Source organism: Bombina bombina, chromosome 4, assembly GCF_027579735.1.
Source record: "Bombina bombina isolate aBomBom1 chromosome 4, aBomBom1.pri, whole genome shotgun sequence".
In the NCBI taxonomy this organism is placed as follows: domain Eukaryota; kingdom Metazoa; phylum Chordata; class Amphibia; order Anura; family Bombinatoridae; genus Bombina; species Bombina bombina.
The window spans coordinates 835,938,334-835,959,452 of record NC_069502.1 but is presented as its reverse complement, the minus strand read 5'-3'; the positions used below and the strand labels follow the sequence as shown (position 1 = coordinate 835,959,452).

The window sequence follows — 21,119 nt, the reverse complement described above, 5'->3', positions numbered from 1 at the left end:
AGGAAACATTTTGCAGCTTTTTTTGTTCCTCTTAATGTGCACTCACAGTGGTTTATGCTGATTGTCATTTATAAGGTAACCACTGTGAGTACATATTAAGAAGAACAAGAAAGCTGCAAAATGTTTCGTTTTCAGAATGATTGTCTATAGGTTGTTTGTTACATTAAAGTTTAAAAAAAAAAAAAAAAAAAAGCTTTGAGTGGAGGTCACATGTTTCCTGTCTAACGTGGAGCTCCAGTCTGCAGCTAGACCCTTCTCGCTTTTTCCGGTAAATCTCTTTCCGGTGTGGTCACATCAGTCTTGTGATTTGTGACATCTCCGGTCCTTCTGCTGGAAGGGAACTAGCTGCTACACTATCAGGAAATACAAGGGTGTTGGAGATATTGATTCAGCACCTACTTGCTACTTGTTTATGTATAGTGAAGTAAGTACACAATGCGCAGACTGTGTGTAAATGTGTCGTGTGTAATATGTGTATCTCATTGGTTTATATGACTGTGTATCTTTGTAGTGTTATGTGCCTGTGTATGAGGTGCTGGGGAGAGGTGGAGTGAGTGTGAGACAGATCTGTAGTGTTATATACCTGTGTATAAGGTGCTGGGGAGAGGTGGTGTGAGATATCTTTAGTGTTATATGCCTGTGTATAAGGTGCTGGGGAGAGGTGGTGTGAGTCATCTGTAGTGTTATATACCTGACTGTGTATAAGGTGCTGGGGAGAGGTGGAGTGAGTGTGAGACAGATCTGTAGTGTTATGTGCCTGTGTATAAGGTGCTGGGGAGAGGTGGAGTGAGTGTGAGACAGATCTGTAGTGTTATATGCCTGTGTATAAGGTGCTGGGGAGAGGTGGAGTGAGTGTGAGACAGATCTGTAGTGTTATGTGCCTGTGTATAAGGTGCTGGGGAGAGGTAATGTGAGTGTGAGACAGATCTGTAGTGTTATATATACCTGTGTATAAGGTGCTGGGGAGAGGTGGAGTGAGTGTGAGACAGATCTGTAGTGTTATGGGCCTGTGTATAAGGTGCTGGGGAGAGGTAGTGTGAGTGTGAGACAGATCTGTAGTGTTATATATACCTGTGTATAAGGTACTGGGGAGAGGTGGTGTGAGTGTGAGACATCTGTAGTGTTATATACCTGTGTATAATGTGCTGGGGAGAGGTGGTGTGCGTGTGAGACAGATCTGTAGTGTTATATACCTGTGTATAATGTGCTGGGGAGAGGTGGTGTGAGTGTGAGACAGATCTGTAGTGTTATATATACCTGTGTATAAGGTACTTGGGAGAGGTGGAGTGAGTGTGAGACAGATATGTAGTGTTATATGCCTGTGTATAAGGTGCTGGGGAGATGTGGTATGATTGTGAGGCAGACGGTACCTCTATATAGTGTTATATGCTTTATTATGTGCTAGAATGGGGGCTATGTATGTATGAGACAGGATCCTCTATATCTATAATATTAAATATCTAAAAATAAGTGACTAGGAGGGTGGTGTGTGCGAAACAGTGGGGATATTTATAACATTGTATGTCCATGTATAAGGAATTGGGCAGGTGGGCTGTATGTGTGAAACAGAGGGAACATCTATATAACGCTGAATATCTATATATAAGGCACTGTGAAGGTTGTGTGTGAGGCAGAGGGAACCTGTATATTATATCTGTATGAAAGGTATTGGGGAGGAAGCTGTCTGAGGGAACCTCTTTATAATTGTATATATGGCACTAAAGGGGGTCTTTGTTTGTGAGACAAAGGGAACCTCTCTATAGTATTATATATCTGTGTATAAAGTATCGGGGATGCTGTGTGTGTGTGGGTGAGACAGAGATAATCTCTGTATAACATATCTGTATATAGGGTACTAGGGTGGGAGGGGGCTATGTGTGTGAGGCAGAGGAAACCTATATGCATACAATATGTATGTTATAGAAAATGGTACAAAATCTAGCTTTTTTTGCATTTGATATGACCTATTTACTTAACCTAAAGTTAGATGGTACTTCTCTGTAGTGTTATATGTCTATGTACAAAAGGCTGTATATGTAACAGGTGGTACATTTCTATAGTATTATATTGCTGTGTATAAGGTGCTGTGTGTATGTGAAAGATGGTACCTCTCTATTGTGTTATATGTCTGTGTATATGGTGCTGGGTGTGCTATGTGTGTATGTAACATATTCTCTATAGTTGTATATGTCTTAGTATAAGGTTATAGGGACGGGCTGTGTGTATGTTAGCAGAGGGAACATTTCTTTTCTATAATATATATTTTATACAAGGTACTGGAGAGAAGGCTGTGTGTTGACGGATCATTTATCTAATATATATTGGTATATAAGGTGCAGGGAAGAGGCTATGTGTGTGAGATGTAGAGGGAACCTCTTATCTCTATATAAGATACTGGGAATGGAGCTGTATGTGTGTGTGTGAGGCAAATGGAACCTCTCTATAATAAATATATATAAATATAGATAGAGAGATATATATATATATATATATATATATATATATATATATATATATATATTATGTTATGGAAATTGTATTTAATATTATGACTTTTAATATTTTGGTATTTCTGTAAACTAAAATTATTTTTTAAAACAGTTTGGTTTGCTTTAAAAACAAACAAACTTGTGCGGGTAACACAAAAAAATCTTAGATATGGGCATTGCTCACCCATAATTCATAGTTTCCCCTAAGATAATGACATGTACTAGACACCCTCTCTCTCCATCTGTTTAGGCTCCTGTTACTGTGAAGATCACGTACAATACACATCACTGTGTTTGTCAGTAAAGAAGAAAGATTATAATTATATCTGACAAATTCAGTTACTGAAAAAGACAATGTCTGACAAGACCCAGAACCAAACCTCAGAGCTTCCTGATGCACACGGAGGTAAGCAGGACGTCACGTGCATGTCACCTGATTTTGTCATCAGAATGTGATAATAATTTAACAAAGCATAAACCTCAGTGATCTGATTGTCTTAAAGGGACATAACGGTCAGTAGTATGCTGTCGCTTTACAGACTCTACTACTGAACAGCAGCTTATAGTAAGCTGCTTCTTTAGTCTTGGTAATAATGAACTCAGCACCACGTGCACACTCTCAGCACCACGTGTACACTTTCAGCACCATGTGCACACTCAATATCAGTCTCTGTACTTAGATGTACAAACACATGACCTCTGTGTTTAGAATAAATCACACTTATCTGATGCTGCAGATTCACAGGTTAGCCTGAAACTGCTCATAAAGTATCTGATCGTGATAAAAAGTAAAATCACAGTAAATAATGTCTCATGTACAGGATGGTCAAAGGGACATTATACATCTCTTGTGTTTGCTCTTGTGTTTGTGTTGTGATTTGTTCTACTCTCCCTAGAGAGGTCAAAAAGCAAAATCTGTAACATGCAAATCACCTAAACCGGCTGTCTGATTTGCAGCAATTTGCTTTTTTTAGCCTCTCTAGAGACCGTGGGACAAAGCACAACTTTACACAAAAGCAATAAGTGCTTAGGAGTCGATTTATCAACCTCTTCGGCAGGCTATTGCCTGCCTACGACTGCAGGTTCTCACAAGAGAACCTGCACACCATATTTAACAAGCAGCGGTCTGTTTCCCTACCCTTACAGGTGGCGAATTACAATCTCCCCGGTCTTGTCCGACCAGGGAGATTGACAGCTCCTGCCTACGCTCATGTGCAATGCTGAATTCCGCCAGGGGAATTCAGCTCGCCAGAGGCGATAAATCGACCTTCTAGTGTGCTTTAAAACGGACATGAAACACATTGAGGAGATTGTAACATAACTTTATATAGATGTGTATGATAGCTAATGCAGTGTCCCCTGTACTAAGGGTAGAACATGGTTCAAGTAACCCAAGTAACCCAGGTGCCACAGTGCTAGTAACCCAAGTAACCCAGGTGCCACAGTGCTAGATGCTCCTTACAAAATATGCTCTGGATAATGCCCTGCTCCTTTCTCGTACAGAGAATTGCAAGGCTCAGATATAAATACATATGTATACACACAATAACACATTAAACATGTCTGGCTACTATGGAATCAATGATTGAAAGCTCTCTGGGCTGGCGAGATTATTAATGAATGCTCGCCAGTCCTTCCATTTCCCTGGTGGGATGATCTAAATCCATTTTTTACCCTGAAAACAGGGTTTCTCGCTAAGGGGCGTATACTGCATTTTCATATGAAATGTGCACAACAAAATTCGTATTTTAAACATTATACAAAACAAATATTTGAACCATTCACACAAAAATAAGCAGTGAACAATTGTATTGTTAAGGTGCATCAAAAATTGTAACAAAATTCTTCACCAAATATCGTATGTTAACAAAAAAGTAAAATTAGTATGTAATTTACACAGAAATAAATCAAATTAAATATTCACAGCGTAAATCGTAATTGTAGTACACTGGATGTGCAAAAATCACACAGAAATTTGAATTTATAAATACAAAATGCACAGCGTAATTGTTGTTTTTTCGTAAAATGGGCTGAACATGGGCGTTCCATGGGCGTATATGACAATGTCTCACTAATCCCAGCGTAATTCTATAAAGATTTCCGCACTGCAGATATCACAGTTTTTTCTCGCCAACTAAAAGGTGGCAAGCTTTTCTCAAAACAATACAAACACTTATAACCCCAATAGAAAAACAAGTGCATACTAAAATATAGGCAAATGTAAGATGCTATACGCAAAAAGCAGCGTAATGTGAGTTATATTGGCTGCAGGATTTTAATTTTAAAGTGCTCCCCCTGTTCCCTGATAACTTTGCACTAAGGAGCGAAGTTTCCCTAACCAGCGAGCTCCAATACTTTTAATAGGAGCCATCTTGCAACTCGCAGGGACTGCCCCTTTTTTACAATCATTGCACTGGGGCAGCCCTGCGAGTGTCAGCGAGAAAAAGAAGGTTTGAGCTGGCGAAGATTATATCATCAAGCTTTGTATATTTGTCTGCTATAATGTAAACTTGTCAGGCCCTGATATATGAAGGTAAAATTGTAATTGAAAATGATAGACTAGCAGAAGCTAACACAGCTGTGCATAATGAGACGCTGACTACAAGCAAGTGACATACAACAGATATCAGCTGAGATTGTTGTGTTTATATAAATCTACAGAAAGTGCTTTGTGTGATCAGTAAGTTGTTGCTAATTTTGTAAAATAGTAACTTGATGTGTTTTTTTTTATTTAACAAATATTCTCACTTTGTAGACTGTACTGACGTGAAACCTTCAGATAGCTCAGCAGTTGTACATGGAGAAGAACCGTACGTGTGTGATAAGGTGAAGACTGAGCAGGAGGAAGTTCCTATAAATACGGCTATAGGTGATTAGCGCATATTAAGTAACGGCAAAATTCTAAGAAAGCTTAATTTTGTCTCTTATATGTTGTGTCTATGGGTTACAGGTGAGTGTGCGTATGTGTTGTGTCTGATTTACACCTGTTGCATATGAGTGTGTACGTATGTTACATGCAAATGTGCATGTGTGCTGTTTCTGATGCATGGGAGTTACAAGTAAGTGCACATGTATATTGTTTGTGTGAAGTACACAGGTTACAGGCAAGTGAGTATGTGTAAGGTGCATGCGGGTTACAGGTTAGTGTGTACATATGTTGTGTCTATGGGTTACAGGTGAGTGTGCGTATATGTTGTGTCTATGGGTTACAGGTGAGTGTGCGTATGTGTTGTGTCTGATTTACACCTGTTGCATATGAGTGTGTACGTATGTTACATGCAAATGTGCATGTGTGTTGTTTCTGATGCATGGGAGTTACAAGTAAGTGCACATGTATATTGTTTGTGTGAAGTACACAGGTTACAGGCAAGTGAGTATGTGTAAGGTGCATGCGGGTTACAGGTTAGTGTGTACATATGTTGTGTTTGAGGCATGCAGGGTACAAACTACTTACACACACATGTATATTCTCACTGTACAGGCTGTACTGATGTGACGCCTACAGATGGCTCAGCGGTTGAGCACAGAGGAGAACCGTACATGTGTGATCAGGTGAAGACTGAGGAGGATAAAGTTCCTATAAATACGGCTACAGGTGATTAGCGCATATTAAGTAAAGGGAAGAGTCTGTGATGTGACATTTTGTCTCGTGTAAATAACAGTTATATATTCTCAGAAGGTTACACAGCAGACACACGTTACTATGCAGCACAGGTTTATATTGTTATACTATTTAGAAAGTTACAAACTCTGGGATGGTGTCTAACTACCTTATGATAGCACAAGGCCGTATACCTCACTAGTAGCTCATTACTGTGTCACCACCTCCAGTGTGAAGAAGTGAGTTAACTGGTAATTATTAATCTCAATGATCTTTTCTTCATTTGTTGCACAATATATTTTTCTGGACATGGCACATAAACTTTAAGCTAAAAAATTAAAAGAACAGAGTGGAAGGACTGCAATGTGTGTATTTGGTGTTATTGTCTGTCTGGGAAATACACAAACTGTTTTATAGTAAAGTTATAAAAACTAGATGATGGGATATAAAACCGAATCTGCTTTATTTGAACAGATGAAGATAAGCTGAAAGTTGAGATGAGAGAAGATCTGTGTGTGAGGTGTCAGGTAAAAGTCCCAGATGATGAAACCAGCTCAAATAGACAAGCTGTGTGTGCCGATACACAGGTATAATTATAGCACTACAGCTGCAGTAGTACTGGGTCTGTGTCACATAGACAAGCTGTGTGTGCCGATACACAGGTATAATTATAGCACTACAGCTGCAGTAGTACTGGGTCTGATCTCACATAGACAAGCTGTGTGTGCTGATACACAGGTATAATTATAGCACTACAGCTGCAGTAGTACTGGGTCTGAGCTCATATAGACAAGCTGTGTGTGCTGATACACAGGTATAATTATAGCATTACAGCTGCAGTAGTACTGGGTGTGAGTCACATAGACAAGCTGTGTGTGCTAATACACAGGTATAATTATAGCACTACAGCTGCAGTAGTACTGGGTCTGTGTCACATAGACAAGCTGTGTGTGCCGATACACAGGTATAATTATAGCACTACAGCTGCAGTAGTACTGGGTCTGAGCTCATATAGACAAGCTGTGTGTGCTGATACACAGGTATAATTATAGCATTACAGCTGCAGTAGTACTGGGTGTGAGTCACATAGACAAGCTGTGTGTGCTAATACACAGGTATAATTATAGCACTACAGCTGCAGTAGTACTGGGTCTGATCTCACATAGACAAGCTCTGTGTGCTAATACACAGGTATAATTATAGCACTACAGCTGCAGTAGTACTGGGTCTGAGCTCATATAGACAAGCTATGTGTGCTGATACACAGGTATAATTATAGCACTACAGCTGCAGTAGTACTGATACACAGGTATAATTATAGCACTACAGCTGCAGTAGTACTGGGTCTGTGTCACATAGACAAGCTGTGTGTGCTGATACACAGGTATAATTATAGCACTACAGCTGCAGTAGTACTGGGTTTGTGTCACATAGACAAGCTGTGTGTGCTGATACACAGGTATAATTATAGCACTACAGCTGCAGTAGTACTGGGTTTGTGTCACATAGACAAGCTGTGTGTGCTGATACACAGGTATAATTATAGCACTACAGCTGCAGTAGTACTGGGTCTGTGTCACATAGACAAGCTGTGTGTTCTGATACACAGGTATAATTATAGCACTACAGCTGCAGTAGTACTGGGTCTGTGTCACATAGACAAGCTGTGTGTGCTGATGCACAGGTATACTTATACCACTACAGCTGCAGTAGTACTGGGTGTGAGTCACATAGACAAGCTGTGTGTGCTGATACACAGGTATAATTATATCACTACAGCTGCAGTAGTACTGGGTCTGAGTCACATAGACAAGCTGTGTGTGCTGATACACAATATAATTATAGCACTACAGCTGCAGTAGTACTGGGTGTGAGTCACATAGACAAGCTGTGTGTGCTGATACACGGGTATAATTATAGCACTACAGCTGCAGTAGTACTGGGTGTGAGTCACATAGATAAGCTGTGTGTGCTGATACACAGGTATAATTATAGCACTACAGCTGCAGTAGTACTGGGTCTGTGTCACATAGACAAGCTGTGTGTGCTGATACATAGGTATAATTATAGCACTACAGCTGCAGTAGTACTGGGTGTGTGTCATATATACAAGCTGTGTGTGCTGATACACAGGTATAATTATAGCACTACAGCTGCAGTAGTACTGGGTGTGAGTCACATAGACAAGCTGTGTGTGCTGATACACAGGTATAATTATAGCACTACAGCTGCAGCAGTACTGGGTGTGTGTCACATAGACAAGCTGTGTGTGCTGATACACAGGTATAATTATAGCACCTCAGCTGCAGTAGTACTGGGTCTGATCTCATATACACAAGCTGTGTGTGCTGATACACAGGTATAATTATAGCACTACAGCTGCAGTAGTACTGGGCGTGAGTCACATAAACAAGCTTTGTGTGCTGATACACAGTATAATTATAGTACTACAGCTGCAGTAGTACTGGGTGTGAGTCACATAGACAAGCTGTGTGTGCTTATACACAGGTATAATTATAGCACTACAGCTGCAGTATTACTGGGTCTGTGTCACATAGACAAGCTGTGTGTGCTGATACACAGTATAATTATAGCACTACAGCTGCAGTAGTACTGGTTGTGAGTCACATAGAAAAGCTGTGTGTGCTGATACACCGGTATAATTATAGCACTACAGCTGCTTATAGCACTACAGCTGCAGCAGTACTGGGTGTGAGTCACATAGACAAGCTGTGTGTGCTAATACACAGGTATAATTATAGCACTACAGCTGCAGTAGTACTGGGTCTGTGTCACATAGACAAGCTGTGTGTGCCGATACACAGGTATAATTATAGCACTACAGCTGCAGTAGTACTGGGTCTGTGTTACATAGACAAGCTGTGTGTGCTGATACACAGTATAATTATAGCACTACAGCTGCAGTAGTACTGGGTCTGTGTCACATAGACAAGCTGTGTGTGCCGATACACAGGTATAATTATAGCACTACAGCTGCAGTAGTACTGGGTGTGAGTCACATAGACAAACTGTGTGTGCTGATACACAGGTATAATTATAGCACTACAGCTGCAGTAGTACTGGGTGTGAGTCACATAGACAAGCTGTGTGTGCTGATACACAGGTATAATTATAGCACTACAGCTGCAGTAGTACTGGGTCTGTGTCACATAGACAAGCTGTGTGTGCTGATACACAGGTATAATTATAGCACTACAGCTGCAGTAGTACTGGTCGTGAGTCACATAAACAAGCTGTGTGTGCTGATACACAGTATAATTATAGTACTACAGCTGCAGTAGTACTGGGTGTGAGTCACATAGACAAGCTGTGTGTGCCGATACACAGGTATAATTATAGCACTACAGCTGCAGTAGTACTGGGTCTGTGTCACATAGACAAGCTGTGTGTGCTGATACACAGGTATAATTATAGCACTACAGCTGCAGTAGTACTGGGTCTGTGTCACATAAACAAGCTGTGTGTGCTGATACACAGGTATAATTATAGCACTACAGCTGCAGTAGTACTGGGTGTGAGTCACATAGACAAACTGTGTGTGCTGATACACAGTATAATTATAGCATTACAGCTGCAGTAGTACTGAGTATGAGCTCACATAGACAAGCTGTATGTGCTGATATACACGGGTATAATTATAGCACTACAGCTGCAGTAGTACTGGGTGTGTGTCACATAGACAAGCTGTGTGTGCTGATACACAGGTATAATTATAGCACCTCAGCTGCAGTAGTACTGGGTCTGATCTCATATAGACAAGCTGTGTGTGCTGATACACAGGTATAATTATAGCACTACAGCTGCAGTAGTACTGGGCGTGAGTCACATAAACAAGCTGTGTGTGCTGATACATAGTATAATTATAGTACTACAGCTGCAGTAGTACTGGGTGTGAGTCACATAGACAAGCTGTGTGTGCTGATACACAGATATAATTATACCACTACAGCTGCAGTAGTACTGGGTCTGATCTCACATAGACAAGCTGTGTGTGCTGATACAGAGGTATAATTATAGCACTACAGCTGCAGTAGTACTGGGTCTGTGTCACATATACAAGCTGTGTGTGCTAATACACAGGTATAATTATATCACTACAGCTGCAGTAGTACTGGGTCTGAGTCACATAGACAAGCTGTGTGTGCTGATACACAGTATAATTATAGCACTACAGCTGCAGTAGTACTGGGTGTGAGTGACATAGACAAGCTGTGTGTGCTGATACACAGTATAATTATAGCACTACAGCTGCAGTAGTACTGGGTGTGAGTCACATAGACAAGCTGTGTGTGCTGATACACAGTATAATTATAGCACTACAGCTGCAGTAGTACTGGGTGTGTGTCACATAGACAAGCTGTGCTGATACACGGGTATAATTATAGCACTACAGCTGCAGTAGTACTGGGTGTGAGTCACATAGACAAGCTGTGTGTGCTAATACACAGGTATAATTATAGCACTACAGCTGCAGTAGTACTGGGTCTGTGTCACATAGACAAGCTGTGTGTGCTGATACATAGGTATAATTATAGCACTACAGCTGCAGTAGTACTGGGTGTGAGTCACATAGACAAGCTGTGTGTGCTGATACACAGTATAATTATAGTACTACAGCTGCAGTACTACTGGGTCTGAGTCGCATAGACAAGCTGTGTGTGCTGATACACAGGTATAATTATAGCACTACAGCTGCAGTAGTACTGGGTGTGAGTCACATAGACAAGCTGTGTGTGCTGATACACAGGTATAATTATAGCACTACAGCTGCAGTAGTACTGGGTGTGTGTCACATAGACAAGCTGTGTGTGCTGATACACAGGTATTATTATAGCACTACAGCTGCAGTAGTACTGGGTGTGAGTCACATAGACAAGCTGTGTGTGCTGATACACAGTATAATTATAGTACTACAGCTGCAGTAGTACTGGGTGTGAGTCACATAGTCAAGCTGTGTGTGCTGATACACAGGTATAATTATAGCACTACAGCTGCAGTAGTTCTGGGTGTGAGTCACATAGACAAGCTGTGTGTGCTAATACACAGGTATAATTATAGCACTACAGCTGCAGTAGTACTGGGTCTGTGTCACATAGACAAGCTGTGTGTGCTGATACACAGGTATAATTATAGCACTACAGCTGCAGTAGTACTGGGTGTGAGTCACATAGACAAACTGTGTGTGCTGATACACAGTATAATTATAGCATTACAGCTGCAGTAGTACTGGGTATGAGCTCACATAGACAAGCTGTATGTGCTGATATACACGGGTATAATTATAGCACTACAGCTGCAGTTGTAATGGGTGTGTGTCACATAGACAAGCTGTGTTTGCTGATACACAGGTATAATTATAGCACTACAGCTGCAGTAGTACTGGGTGTGAGTCACATAAACAAGCTGTGTGTGCTGATACACAGTATAATTATAGCACTACAGCTTCAGTAGTCCAGGGTGAGTCACATAGACAAGCTGTGTGTGCTGATACACAGTATAATTATAGCATTACAGCTGCAGTAGTACTGGGTATGAGCTCACATAGACAAGCTGTATGTGCTGATATACACGGGTATAATTATAGCACTACAGCTGCAGTAGTAGTGGGTGTGTGTCACATAGACAAGCTGTGTGTGCTGATACACAGGTATAATTATAGCACTACAGCTGCAGTAGTACTGGGCGTGAGTCACATAAACAAGCTGTGTGTGCTGATACACAGTATAATTATAGCACTACAGCTGCAGTAGTACTGGGTGTGAGTCACATAGACAAGCTGTGTGTGCTGATACACAGGTATAATTATAGCACTACAGCTGCAGTAGTACTGGGTGTGAGTCACATAGACAAGCTGTGTGTGCTGATACACAGGTATAATTATAGCACTACAGCTGCAGTAGTACTGGGTGTGAGTCACATAGACAAGCTGTGTGTGCTGATACACAGTATAATTATAGTACTACAGCTGCAGTAGTACTGGGTGTGAGTCACATAGACAAGCTGTGTGTGCTGATACACAGTATAATTATAGTACTACAGCTGCAGTAGTACTGGGTGTGAGTCACATAGACAAACTGTGTGTGCTGATACACAGGTATAATTATAGCACTACAGCTGCAGTAGTTCTGGGTGTGAGTCACATAGACAAGCTGTGTGTGCTGATACACAGGTATAATTATAGCACTACAGCTGCAGTAGTACTGGGTCTGTGTCACATAGACAAGCTGTGTGTGCTGATACACAGGTATAATTATAGCACTACAGCTGCAGTAGTACTGGGTCTGTTTCACATAAACAAGCTGTGTGTGCTGATACACAGTATAATTATAGCATTACAGCTGCAGTAGTACTGGGTATGAGCTCACATAGACAAGCTGTATGTGCTGATATACACGGGTATAATTATAGCACTACAGCTGCAGTTGTAATGGGTGTGTGTCACATAGACAAGCTGTGTTTGCTGATACACAGGTATAATTATAGCACTACAGCTGCAGTAGTACTGGGTGTGAGTCACATAAACAAGCTGTGTGTGCTGATACACAGTATAATTATAGCACTACAGCTGCAGTAGTCCAGGGTGAGTCACATAGACAAGCTGTGTGTGCTGATACACAGTATAATTATAGCATTACAGCTGCAGTAGTACTGGGTATGAGCTCACATAGACAAGCTGTATGTGCTGATATACACGGGTATAATTATAGCACTACAGCTGCAGTAGTAGTGGGTGTGAGTCACATAGACAAGCTGTGTGTGCTGATACACAGGTATAATTATAGCACTACAGCTGCAGTAGTACTGGGCGTGAGTCACATAAACAAGCTGTGTGTGCTGATACACAGTATAATTATAGCACTACAGCTGCAGTAGTACTGGGTGTGAGTCACATAGACAAGCTGTGTGTGCTGATACACAGGTATAATTATAGCACTACAGCTGCAGTAGTACTGGGTGTGAGTCACATAGACAAGCTGTGTGTGCTAATACACAGGTATAATTATAGCACTACAGCTTCAGTAGTACTGGGTCTGAGCTCATATAGACAAGCTGTGTGTGCTGATACACAGGTATAATTATAGCACTACAGCTGCAGTAGTACTGGGTGTGTGTCATATATACAAGCTGTGTGTGCTGATACACAAGTATAATTATAGCACTACAGCTGCAGTAGTACTGGTTGTGTGTCACATAGACAAGCTGTGTGTGCTGATACACAGTATAATTATAGCACTACAGCTGCAGTACTACTGGGTCTGAGCTCATATAGACAAGCTGTGTGTGCTGATACACAGGTATAATTATAGCACCTCAGCTGCAGTAGTACTGGGTCTGATCTCATATAGACAAGCTGTGTGTGCTGATACACAGGTATAATTATAGCACTACAGCTGCAGTAGTACTGGGTGTGAGTCACATAAACAAGCTGTGTGTGCTAATACACAGGTATAATTATAGCACTACAGCTGCAGTAGTACTGGGTCTGTGTCACATAGACAAGCTGTGTGTGCTGATACACAGTGTAATTATAGCACTACAGCTGCAGTAGTACTGGGTCTGTGTCACATAGACAAGCTGTGTGTGCTGATACACAGTATAATTATAGTACTACAGCTGCAGTAGTACTGGGTGTGAGTCACATAGTCAAGCTGTGTGTGCTGATACACAGGTATAATTATAGCACTACAGCTGCAGTAGTTCTGGGTGTGAGTCACATAGACAAGCTGTGTGTGCTAATACACAGGTATAATTATAGCACTACAGCTGCAGTAGTACTGGGTCTGTGTCACATAGACAAGCTGTGTGTGCTGATACACAGGTATAATTATAGCACTACAGCTGCAGTAGTACTGGGTGTGAGTCACATAGACAAACTGTGTGTGCTGATACACAGTATAATTATAGCATTACAGCTGCAGTAGTACTGGGTATGAGCTCACATAGACAAGCTGTATGTGCTGATATACACGGGTATAATTATAGCACTACAGCTGCAGTTGTAATGGGTGTGTGTCACATAGACAAGCTGTGTTTGCTGATACACAGGTATAATTATAGCACTACAGCTGCAGTAGTACTGGGTGTGAGTCACATAAACAAGCTGTGTGTGCTGATACACAGTATAATTATAGCACTACAGCTGCAGTAGTCCAGGGTGAGTCACATAGACAAGCTGTGTGTGCTGATACACAGTATAATTATAGCATTACAGCTGCAGTAGTACTGGGTATGAGCTCACATAGACAAGCTGTATGTGCTGATATACACGGGTATAATTATAGCACTACAGCTGCAGTAGTAGTGGGTGTGTGTCACATAGACAAGCTGTGTGTGCTGATACACAGGTATAATTATAGCACTACAGCTGCAGTAGTACTGGGCGTGAGTCACATAAACAAGCTGTGTGTGCTGATACACAGTATAATTATAGCACTACAGCTGCAGTAGTACTGGGTGTGAGTCACATAGACAAGCTGTGTGTGCTGATACACAGGTATAATTATAGCACTACAGCTGCAGTAGTACTGGGTGTGAGTCACATAGACAAGCTGTGTGTGCTGATACACAGGTATAATTATAGCACTACAGCTGCAGTAGTACTGGGTGTGAGTCACATAGACAAGCTGTGTGTGCTGATACACAGTATAATTATAGTACTACAGCTGCAGTAGTACTGGGTGTGAGTCACATAGACAAGCTGTGTGTGCTGATACACAGTATAATTATAGTACTACAGCTGCAGTAGTACTGGGTGTGAGTCACATAGACAAACTGTGTGTGCTGATACACAGGTATAATTATAGCACTACAGCTGCAGTAGTTCTGGGTGTGAGTCACATAGACAAGCTGTGTGTGCTGATACACAGGTATAATTATAGCACTACAGCTGCAGTAGTACTGGGTCTGTGTCACATAGACAAGCTGTGTGTGCTGATACACAGGTATAATTATAGCACTACAGCTGCAGTAGTACTGGGTCTGTTTCACATAAACAAGCTGTGTGTGCTGATACACAGTATAATTATAGCATTACAGCTGCAGTAGTACTGGGTATGAGCTCACATAGACAAGCTGTATGTGCTGATATACACGGGTATAATTATAGCACTACAGCTGCAGTTGTAATGGGTGTGTGTCACATAGACAAGCTGTGTTTGCTGATACACAGGTATAATTATAGCACTACAGCTGCAGTAGTACTGGGTGTGAGTCACATAAACAAGCTGTGTGTGCTGATACACAGTATAATTATAGCACTACAGCTGCAGTAGTCCAGGGTGAGTCACATAGACAAGCTGTGTGTGCTGATACACAGTATAATTATAGCATTACAGCTGCAGTAGTACTGGGTATGAGCTCACATAGACAAGCTGTATGTGCTGATATACACGGGTATAATTATAGCACTACAGCTGCAGTAGTAGTGGGTGTGTGTCACATAGACAAGCTGTGTGTGCTGATACACAGGTATAATTATAGCACTACAGCTGCAGTAGTACTGGGCGTGAGTCACATAAACAAGCTGTGTGTGCTGATACACAGTATAATTATAGCACTACAGCTGCAGTAGTACTGGGTGTGAGTCACATAGACAAGCTGTGTGTGCTGATACACAGGTATAATTATAGCACTACAGCTGCAGTAGTACTGGGTGTGAGTCACATAGACAAGCTGTGTGTGCTAATACACAGGTATAATTATAGCACTACAGCTTCAGTAGTACTGGGTCTGAGCTCATATAGACAAGCTGTGTGTGCTGATACACAGGTATAATTATAGCACTACAGCTGCAGTAGTACTGGGTGTGTGTCATATATACAAGCTGTGTGTGCTGATACACAAGTATAATTATAGCACTACAGCTGCAGTAGTACTGGTTGTGTGTCACATAGACAAGCTGTGTGTGCTGATACACAGTATAATTATAGCACTACAGCTGCAGTACTACTGGGTCTGAGCTCATATAGACAAGCTGTGTGTGCTGATACACAGGTATAATTATAGCACCTCAGCTGCAGTAGTACTGGGTCTGATCTCATATAGACAAGCTGTGTGTGCTGATACACAGGTATAATTATAGCACTACAGCTGCAGTAGTACTGGGTGTGAGTCACATAAACAAGCTGTGTGTGCTAATACACAGGTATAATTATAGCACTACAGCTGCAGTAGTACTGGGTCTTTGTCACATAGACAAGCTGTGTGTGCTGATACACAGTGTAATTATAGCACTACAGCTGCAGTAGTACTGGGTCTGTGTCACATAGACAAGCTGTGTGTGCTGATACACAGTATAATTATAGTACTACAGCTGCAGTAGTACTGGGTGTGAGTCACATAGTCAAGCTGTGTGTGCTGATACACAGGTATAATTATAGCACTACAGCTGCAGTAGTTCTGGGTGTGAGTCACATAGACAAGCTGTGTGTGCTAATACACAGGTATAATTATAGCACTACAGCTGCAGTAGTACTGGGTCTGTGTCACATAGACAAGCTGTGTGTGCTGATACACAGGTATAATTATAGCACTACAGCTGCAGTAGTACTGGGTGTGAGTCACATAGACAAACTGTGTGTGCTGATACACAGTATAATTATAGCATTACAGCTGCAGTAGTACTGGGTATGAGCTCACATAGACAAGCTGTATGTGCTGATATACACGGGTATAATTATAGCACTACAGCTGCAGTTGTAATGGGTGTGTGTCACATAGACAAGCTGTGTTTGCTGATACACAGGTATAATTATAGCACTACAGCTGCAGTAGTACTGGGTGTGAGTCACATAAACAAGCTGTGTGTGCTGATACACAGTATAATTATAGCACTACAGCTGCAGTAGTCCAGGGTGAGTCACATAGACAAGCTGTGTGTGCTGATACACAGTATAATTATAGCATTACAGCTGCAGTAGTACTGGGTATGAGCTCACATAGACAAGCTGTATGTGCTGATATACACGGGTATAATTATAGCACTACAGCTGCAGTAGTAGTGGGTGTGTGTCACATAGACAAGCTGTGTGTGCTGATACACAGGTATAATTATAGCACTACAGCTGCAGTAGTACTGGGCGTGAGTCACATAAACAAGCTGTGTGTGCTGATACACAGTATAATTATAGCACTACAGCTGCAGTAGTACTGGGTGTGAGTCACATAGACAAGCTGTGTGTGCTGATACACAGGTATAATTATAGCACTACAGCTGCAGTAGTACTGGGTGTGAGTCACATAGACAAGCTGTGTGTGCTGATACACAGGTATAATTATAGCACTACAGCTGCAGTAGTACTGGGTGTGAGTCACATAGACAAGCTGTGTGTGCTGATACACAGTATAATTATAGTACTACAGCTGCAGTAGTACTGGGTGTGAGTCACATAGACAAGCTGTGTGTGCTGATACACAGTATAATTATAGTACTACAGCTGCAGTAGTACTGGGTGTGAGTCACATAGACAAACTGTGTGTGCTGATACACAGGTATAATTATAGCACTACAGCTGCAGTAGTTCTGGGTGTGAGTCACATAGACAAGCTGTGTGTGCTGATACACAGGTATAATTATAGCACTACAGCTGCAGTAGTACTGGGTCTGTGTCACATAGACAAGCTGTGTGTGCTGATACACAGGTATAATTATAGCACTACAGCTGCAGTAGTACTGGGTCTGTTTCACATAAACAAGCTGTGTGTGCTGATACACAGTATAATTATAGCATTACAGCTGCAGTAGTACTGGGTATGAGCTCACATAGACAAGCTGTATGTGCTGATATACACGGGTATAATTATAGCACTACAGCTGCAGTTGTAATGGGTGTGTGTCACATAGACAAGCTGTGTTTGCTGATACACAGGTATAATTATAGCACTACAGCTGCAGTAGTACTGGGTGTGAGTCACATAAACAAGCTGTGTGTGCTGATACACAGTATAATTATAGCACTACAGCTGCAGTAGTCCAGGGTGAGTCACATAGACAAGCTGTGTGTGCTGATACACAGTATAATTATAGCATTACAGCTGCAGTAGTACTGGGTATGAGCTCACATAGACAAGCTGTATGTGCTGATATACACGGGTATAATTATAGCACTACAGCTGCAGTAGTAGTGGGTGTGTGTCACATAGACAAGCTGTGTGTGCTGATACACAGGTATAATTATAGCACTACAGCTGCAGTAGTACTGGGCGTGAGTCACATAAACAAGCTGTGTGTGCTGATACACAGTATAATTATAGCACTACAGCTGCAGTAGTACTGGGTGTGAGTCACATAGACAAGCTGTGTGTGCTGATACACAGGTATAATTATAGCACTACAGCTGCAGTAGTACTGGGTGTGAGTCACATAGACAAGCTGTGTGTGCTAATACACAGGTATAATTATAGCACTACAGCTTCAGTAGTACTGGGTCTGAGCTCATATAGACAAGCTGTGTGTGCTGATACACAGGTATAATTATAGCACTACAGCTGCAGTAGTACTGGGTGTGTGTCATATATACAAGCTGTGTGTGCTGATACACAAGTATAATTATAGCACTACAGCTGCAGTAGTACTGGTTGTGTGTCACATAGACAAGCTGTGTGTGCTGATACACAGTATAATTATAGCACTACAGCTGCAGTACTACTGGGTCTGAGCTCATATAGACAAGCTGTGTGTGCTGATACACAGGTATAATTATAGCACCTCAGCTGCAGTAGTACTGGGTCTGATCTCATATAGACAAGCTGTGTGTGCTGATACACAGGTATAATTATAGCACTACAGCTGCAGTAGTACTGGGTGTGAGTCACATAAACAAGCTGTGTGTGCTAATACACAGGTATAATTATAGCACTACAGCTGCAGTAGTACTGGGTCTGTGTCACATAGACAAGCTGTGTGTGCTGATACACAGTGTAATTATAGCACTACAGCTGCAGTAGTACTGGGTCTGTGTCACATAGACAAGCTGTGTGTGCTGATACACAGTATAATTATAGTACTACAGCTGCAGTAGTACTGGGTGTGAGTCACATAGACAAGCTGTGTGTGCTGATACACAGATATAATTATAGCACTACAGCTGCAGTAGTACTGGGTGTGAGTCACATAGACAAGCTGTGTGTGCTGATACACAGGTATAATTATAGCACTACAGCTGCAGTAGTACTGGGTGTGAGTCACATAGACAAGCTGTGTGTGCTGATACACAGTATAATTATAGCACTACAACTGCAGTAGTTCTGGGTGTGAGTCACATAGACAAGCTGTGTGTGCTAATACACAGGTATAATTATAGCACTACAGCTGCAGTAGTACTGGGTCTGTGTCACATAGACAAGCTGTGTGTGCTGATACACAGGTATAATTATAGCACTACAGCTGCAGTAGTACTGGGTGTGAGTCACATAGACAAGCTGTGTGTGCTGATACACAGGTATAATTATAGCACTACAGCTGCAGTAGTACTGGGTGTGAGTCACATAGAAAAACTGTGTGTGCTGATACACAGGTATAATTATAGCACTACAGCTGCAGTAGTACTGGGTGTGAGTCACATAGACAAACTGTGTGTGCTGATACACAGGTATAATTATAGCACTACAGCTGCAGTAGTACTGGGTGTGAGTCACATAGACAAGCTGTGTGTACTGATACACAGGTATAATTATAGCACTACAGCTGCAGTAGTCCAGGGTGAGTCACATAGACAAGCTGTGTGTGCTGATACACAGTATAATTATAGCATTACAGCTGCAGTAGTACTGGGTATGAGCTCACATAGACAAGCTGTATGTGCTGATATACACGGGTATAATTATAGCACTACAGCTGCAGTTGTAATGGGTGTGTGTCACATAGACAAGCTGTGTTTGCTGATACACAGGTATAATTATAGCACTACAGCTGCAGTAGTACTGGGTGTGAGTCACATAAACAAGCTGTGTGTGCTGATGCACAGTATAATTATAGTACTACAGCTGCAGTAGTACTGGGTGTGAGTCACATAGACAAGCTGTGTGTGCTAATACACAGGTATAATTATAGCACTACAGCTGCAGTAGTCCAGGGTGAGTCACATAGACAAGCTGTGTGTGCTGATACACAGTATAATTATAGCATTACAGCTGCAGTAGTACTGGGTATGAGCTCACATAGACAAGCTGTATGTGCTGATATACACGGGTATAATTATAGCACTACAGCTGCAGTAGTAGTGGGTGTGTGTCACATAGACAAGCTGTGTGTGCTGATACACAGGTATAATTATAGCACTACAGCTGCAGTAGTACTGGGCGTGAGTCACATAAACAAGCTGTGTGTGCTGATACACAGTATAATTATAGCACTACAGCTGCAGTAGTATTGGGTGTGAGTCACATAGACAAGCTGTGTGTGCTAATACACAGTATAATTATAGCACTACAGCTGCAGTAGTACTGGGTGTGGGTCACATAGACAAGCTGTGTGTGCTGATAAACAGTATAATTATAGCACTACAGCTGCAGTAGTACTGGGTGTGAGTCACATAGACAAGCTGTGTGTGCTAATACACAGGTATAATTATAGCACTACAGCTGCAGTAGTACTGGGTCTGAGCTCATATAGACAAGCTGTGTGTGCTGATACACAGGTATAATTATAGCACTACAGCTGCAGTAGTACTGGGTGTGTGTCATATATACAAGCTGTGTGTGCTGATACACAGGTATAATTATAGCACTACAGCTGCAGTAGTACTGGGTGTGTGTCACATAGACAAGCTGTGTGTGCTGATACACAGTTATAATTATAGCACCTCAGCTGCAGTAGTACTGGGTCTGATCTCATATAGACAAGCTGTGTGTGCTGATACACAGGTATAATTATAGCACTACAGCTGCAGTAGTACTGGGTGTGAGTCACATAAACAAGCTGTGTGTGCTGATACACAGTATAATTATAGCACTACAGCTGCAGTAGTACTGGGTGTGAGTCACATAGACAAGCTGTGTGTGCTAATACA

At 41.6% G+C, this 21,119-nt stretch overlaps 1 protein-coding gene across 1 annotated transcript in view; it reads left to right on the top strand.

Annotated features, from left to right (window-relative positions):
- Positions 1-317: 317 nt before the first annotated feature.
- The window catches only part of LOC128657196 (oocyte zinc finger protein XlCOF6.1), a 54,571-nt gene continuing 33,769 nt past the window's right edge, over positions 318-21,119 (top strand). Inside the window, exons 1-4 of the mRNA XM_053711448.1 lie at positions 318-424; positions 2,740-2,895; positions 5,245-5,358; positions 5,971-6,084. Of these exons, the coding sequence (XP_053567423.1) occupies positions 2,844-2,895; positions 5,245-5,358; positions 5,971-6,084 (280 nt within the window). The 5' untranslated portion in view covers positions 318-424; positions 2,740-2,843. The remainder of the gene's footprint in view (positions 425-2,739; positions 2,896-5,244; positions 5,359-5,970; positions 6,085-21,119) is intronic.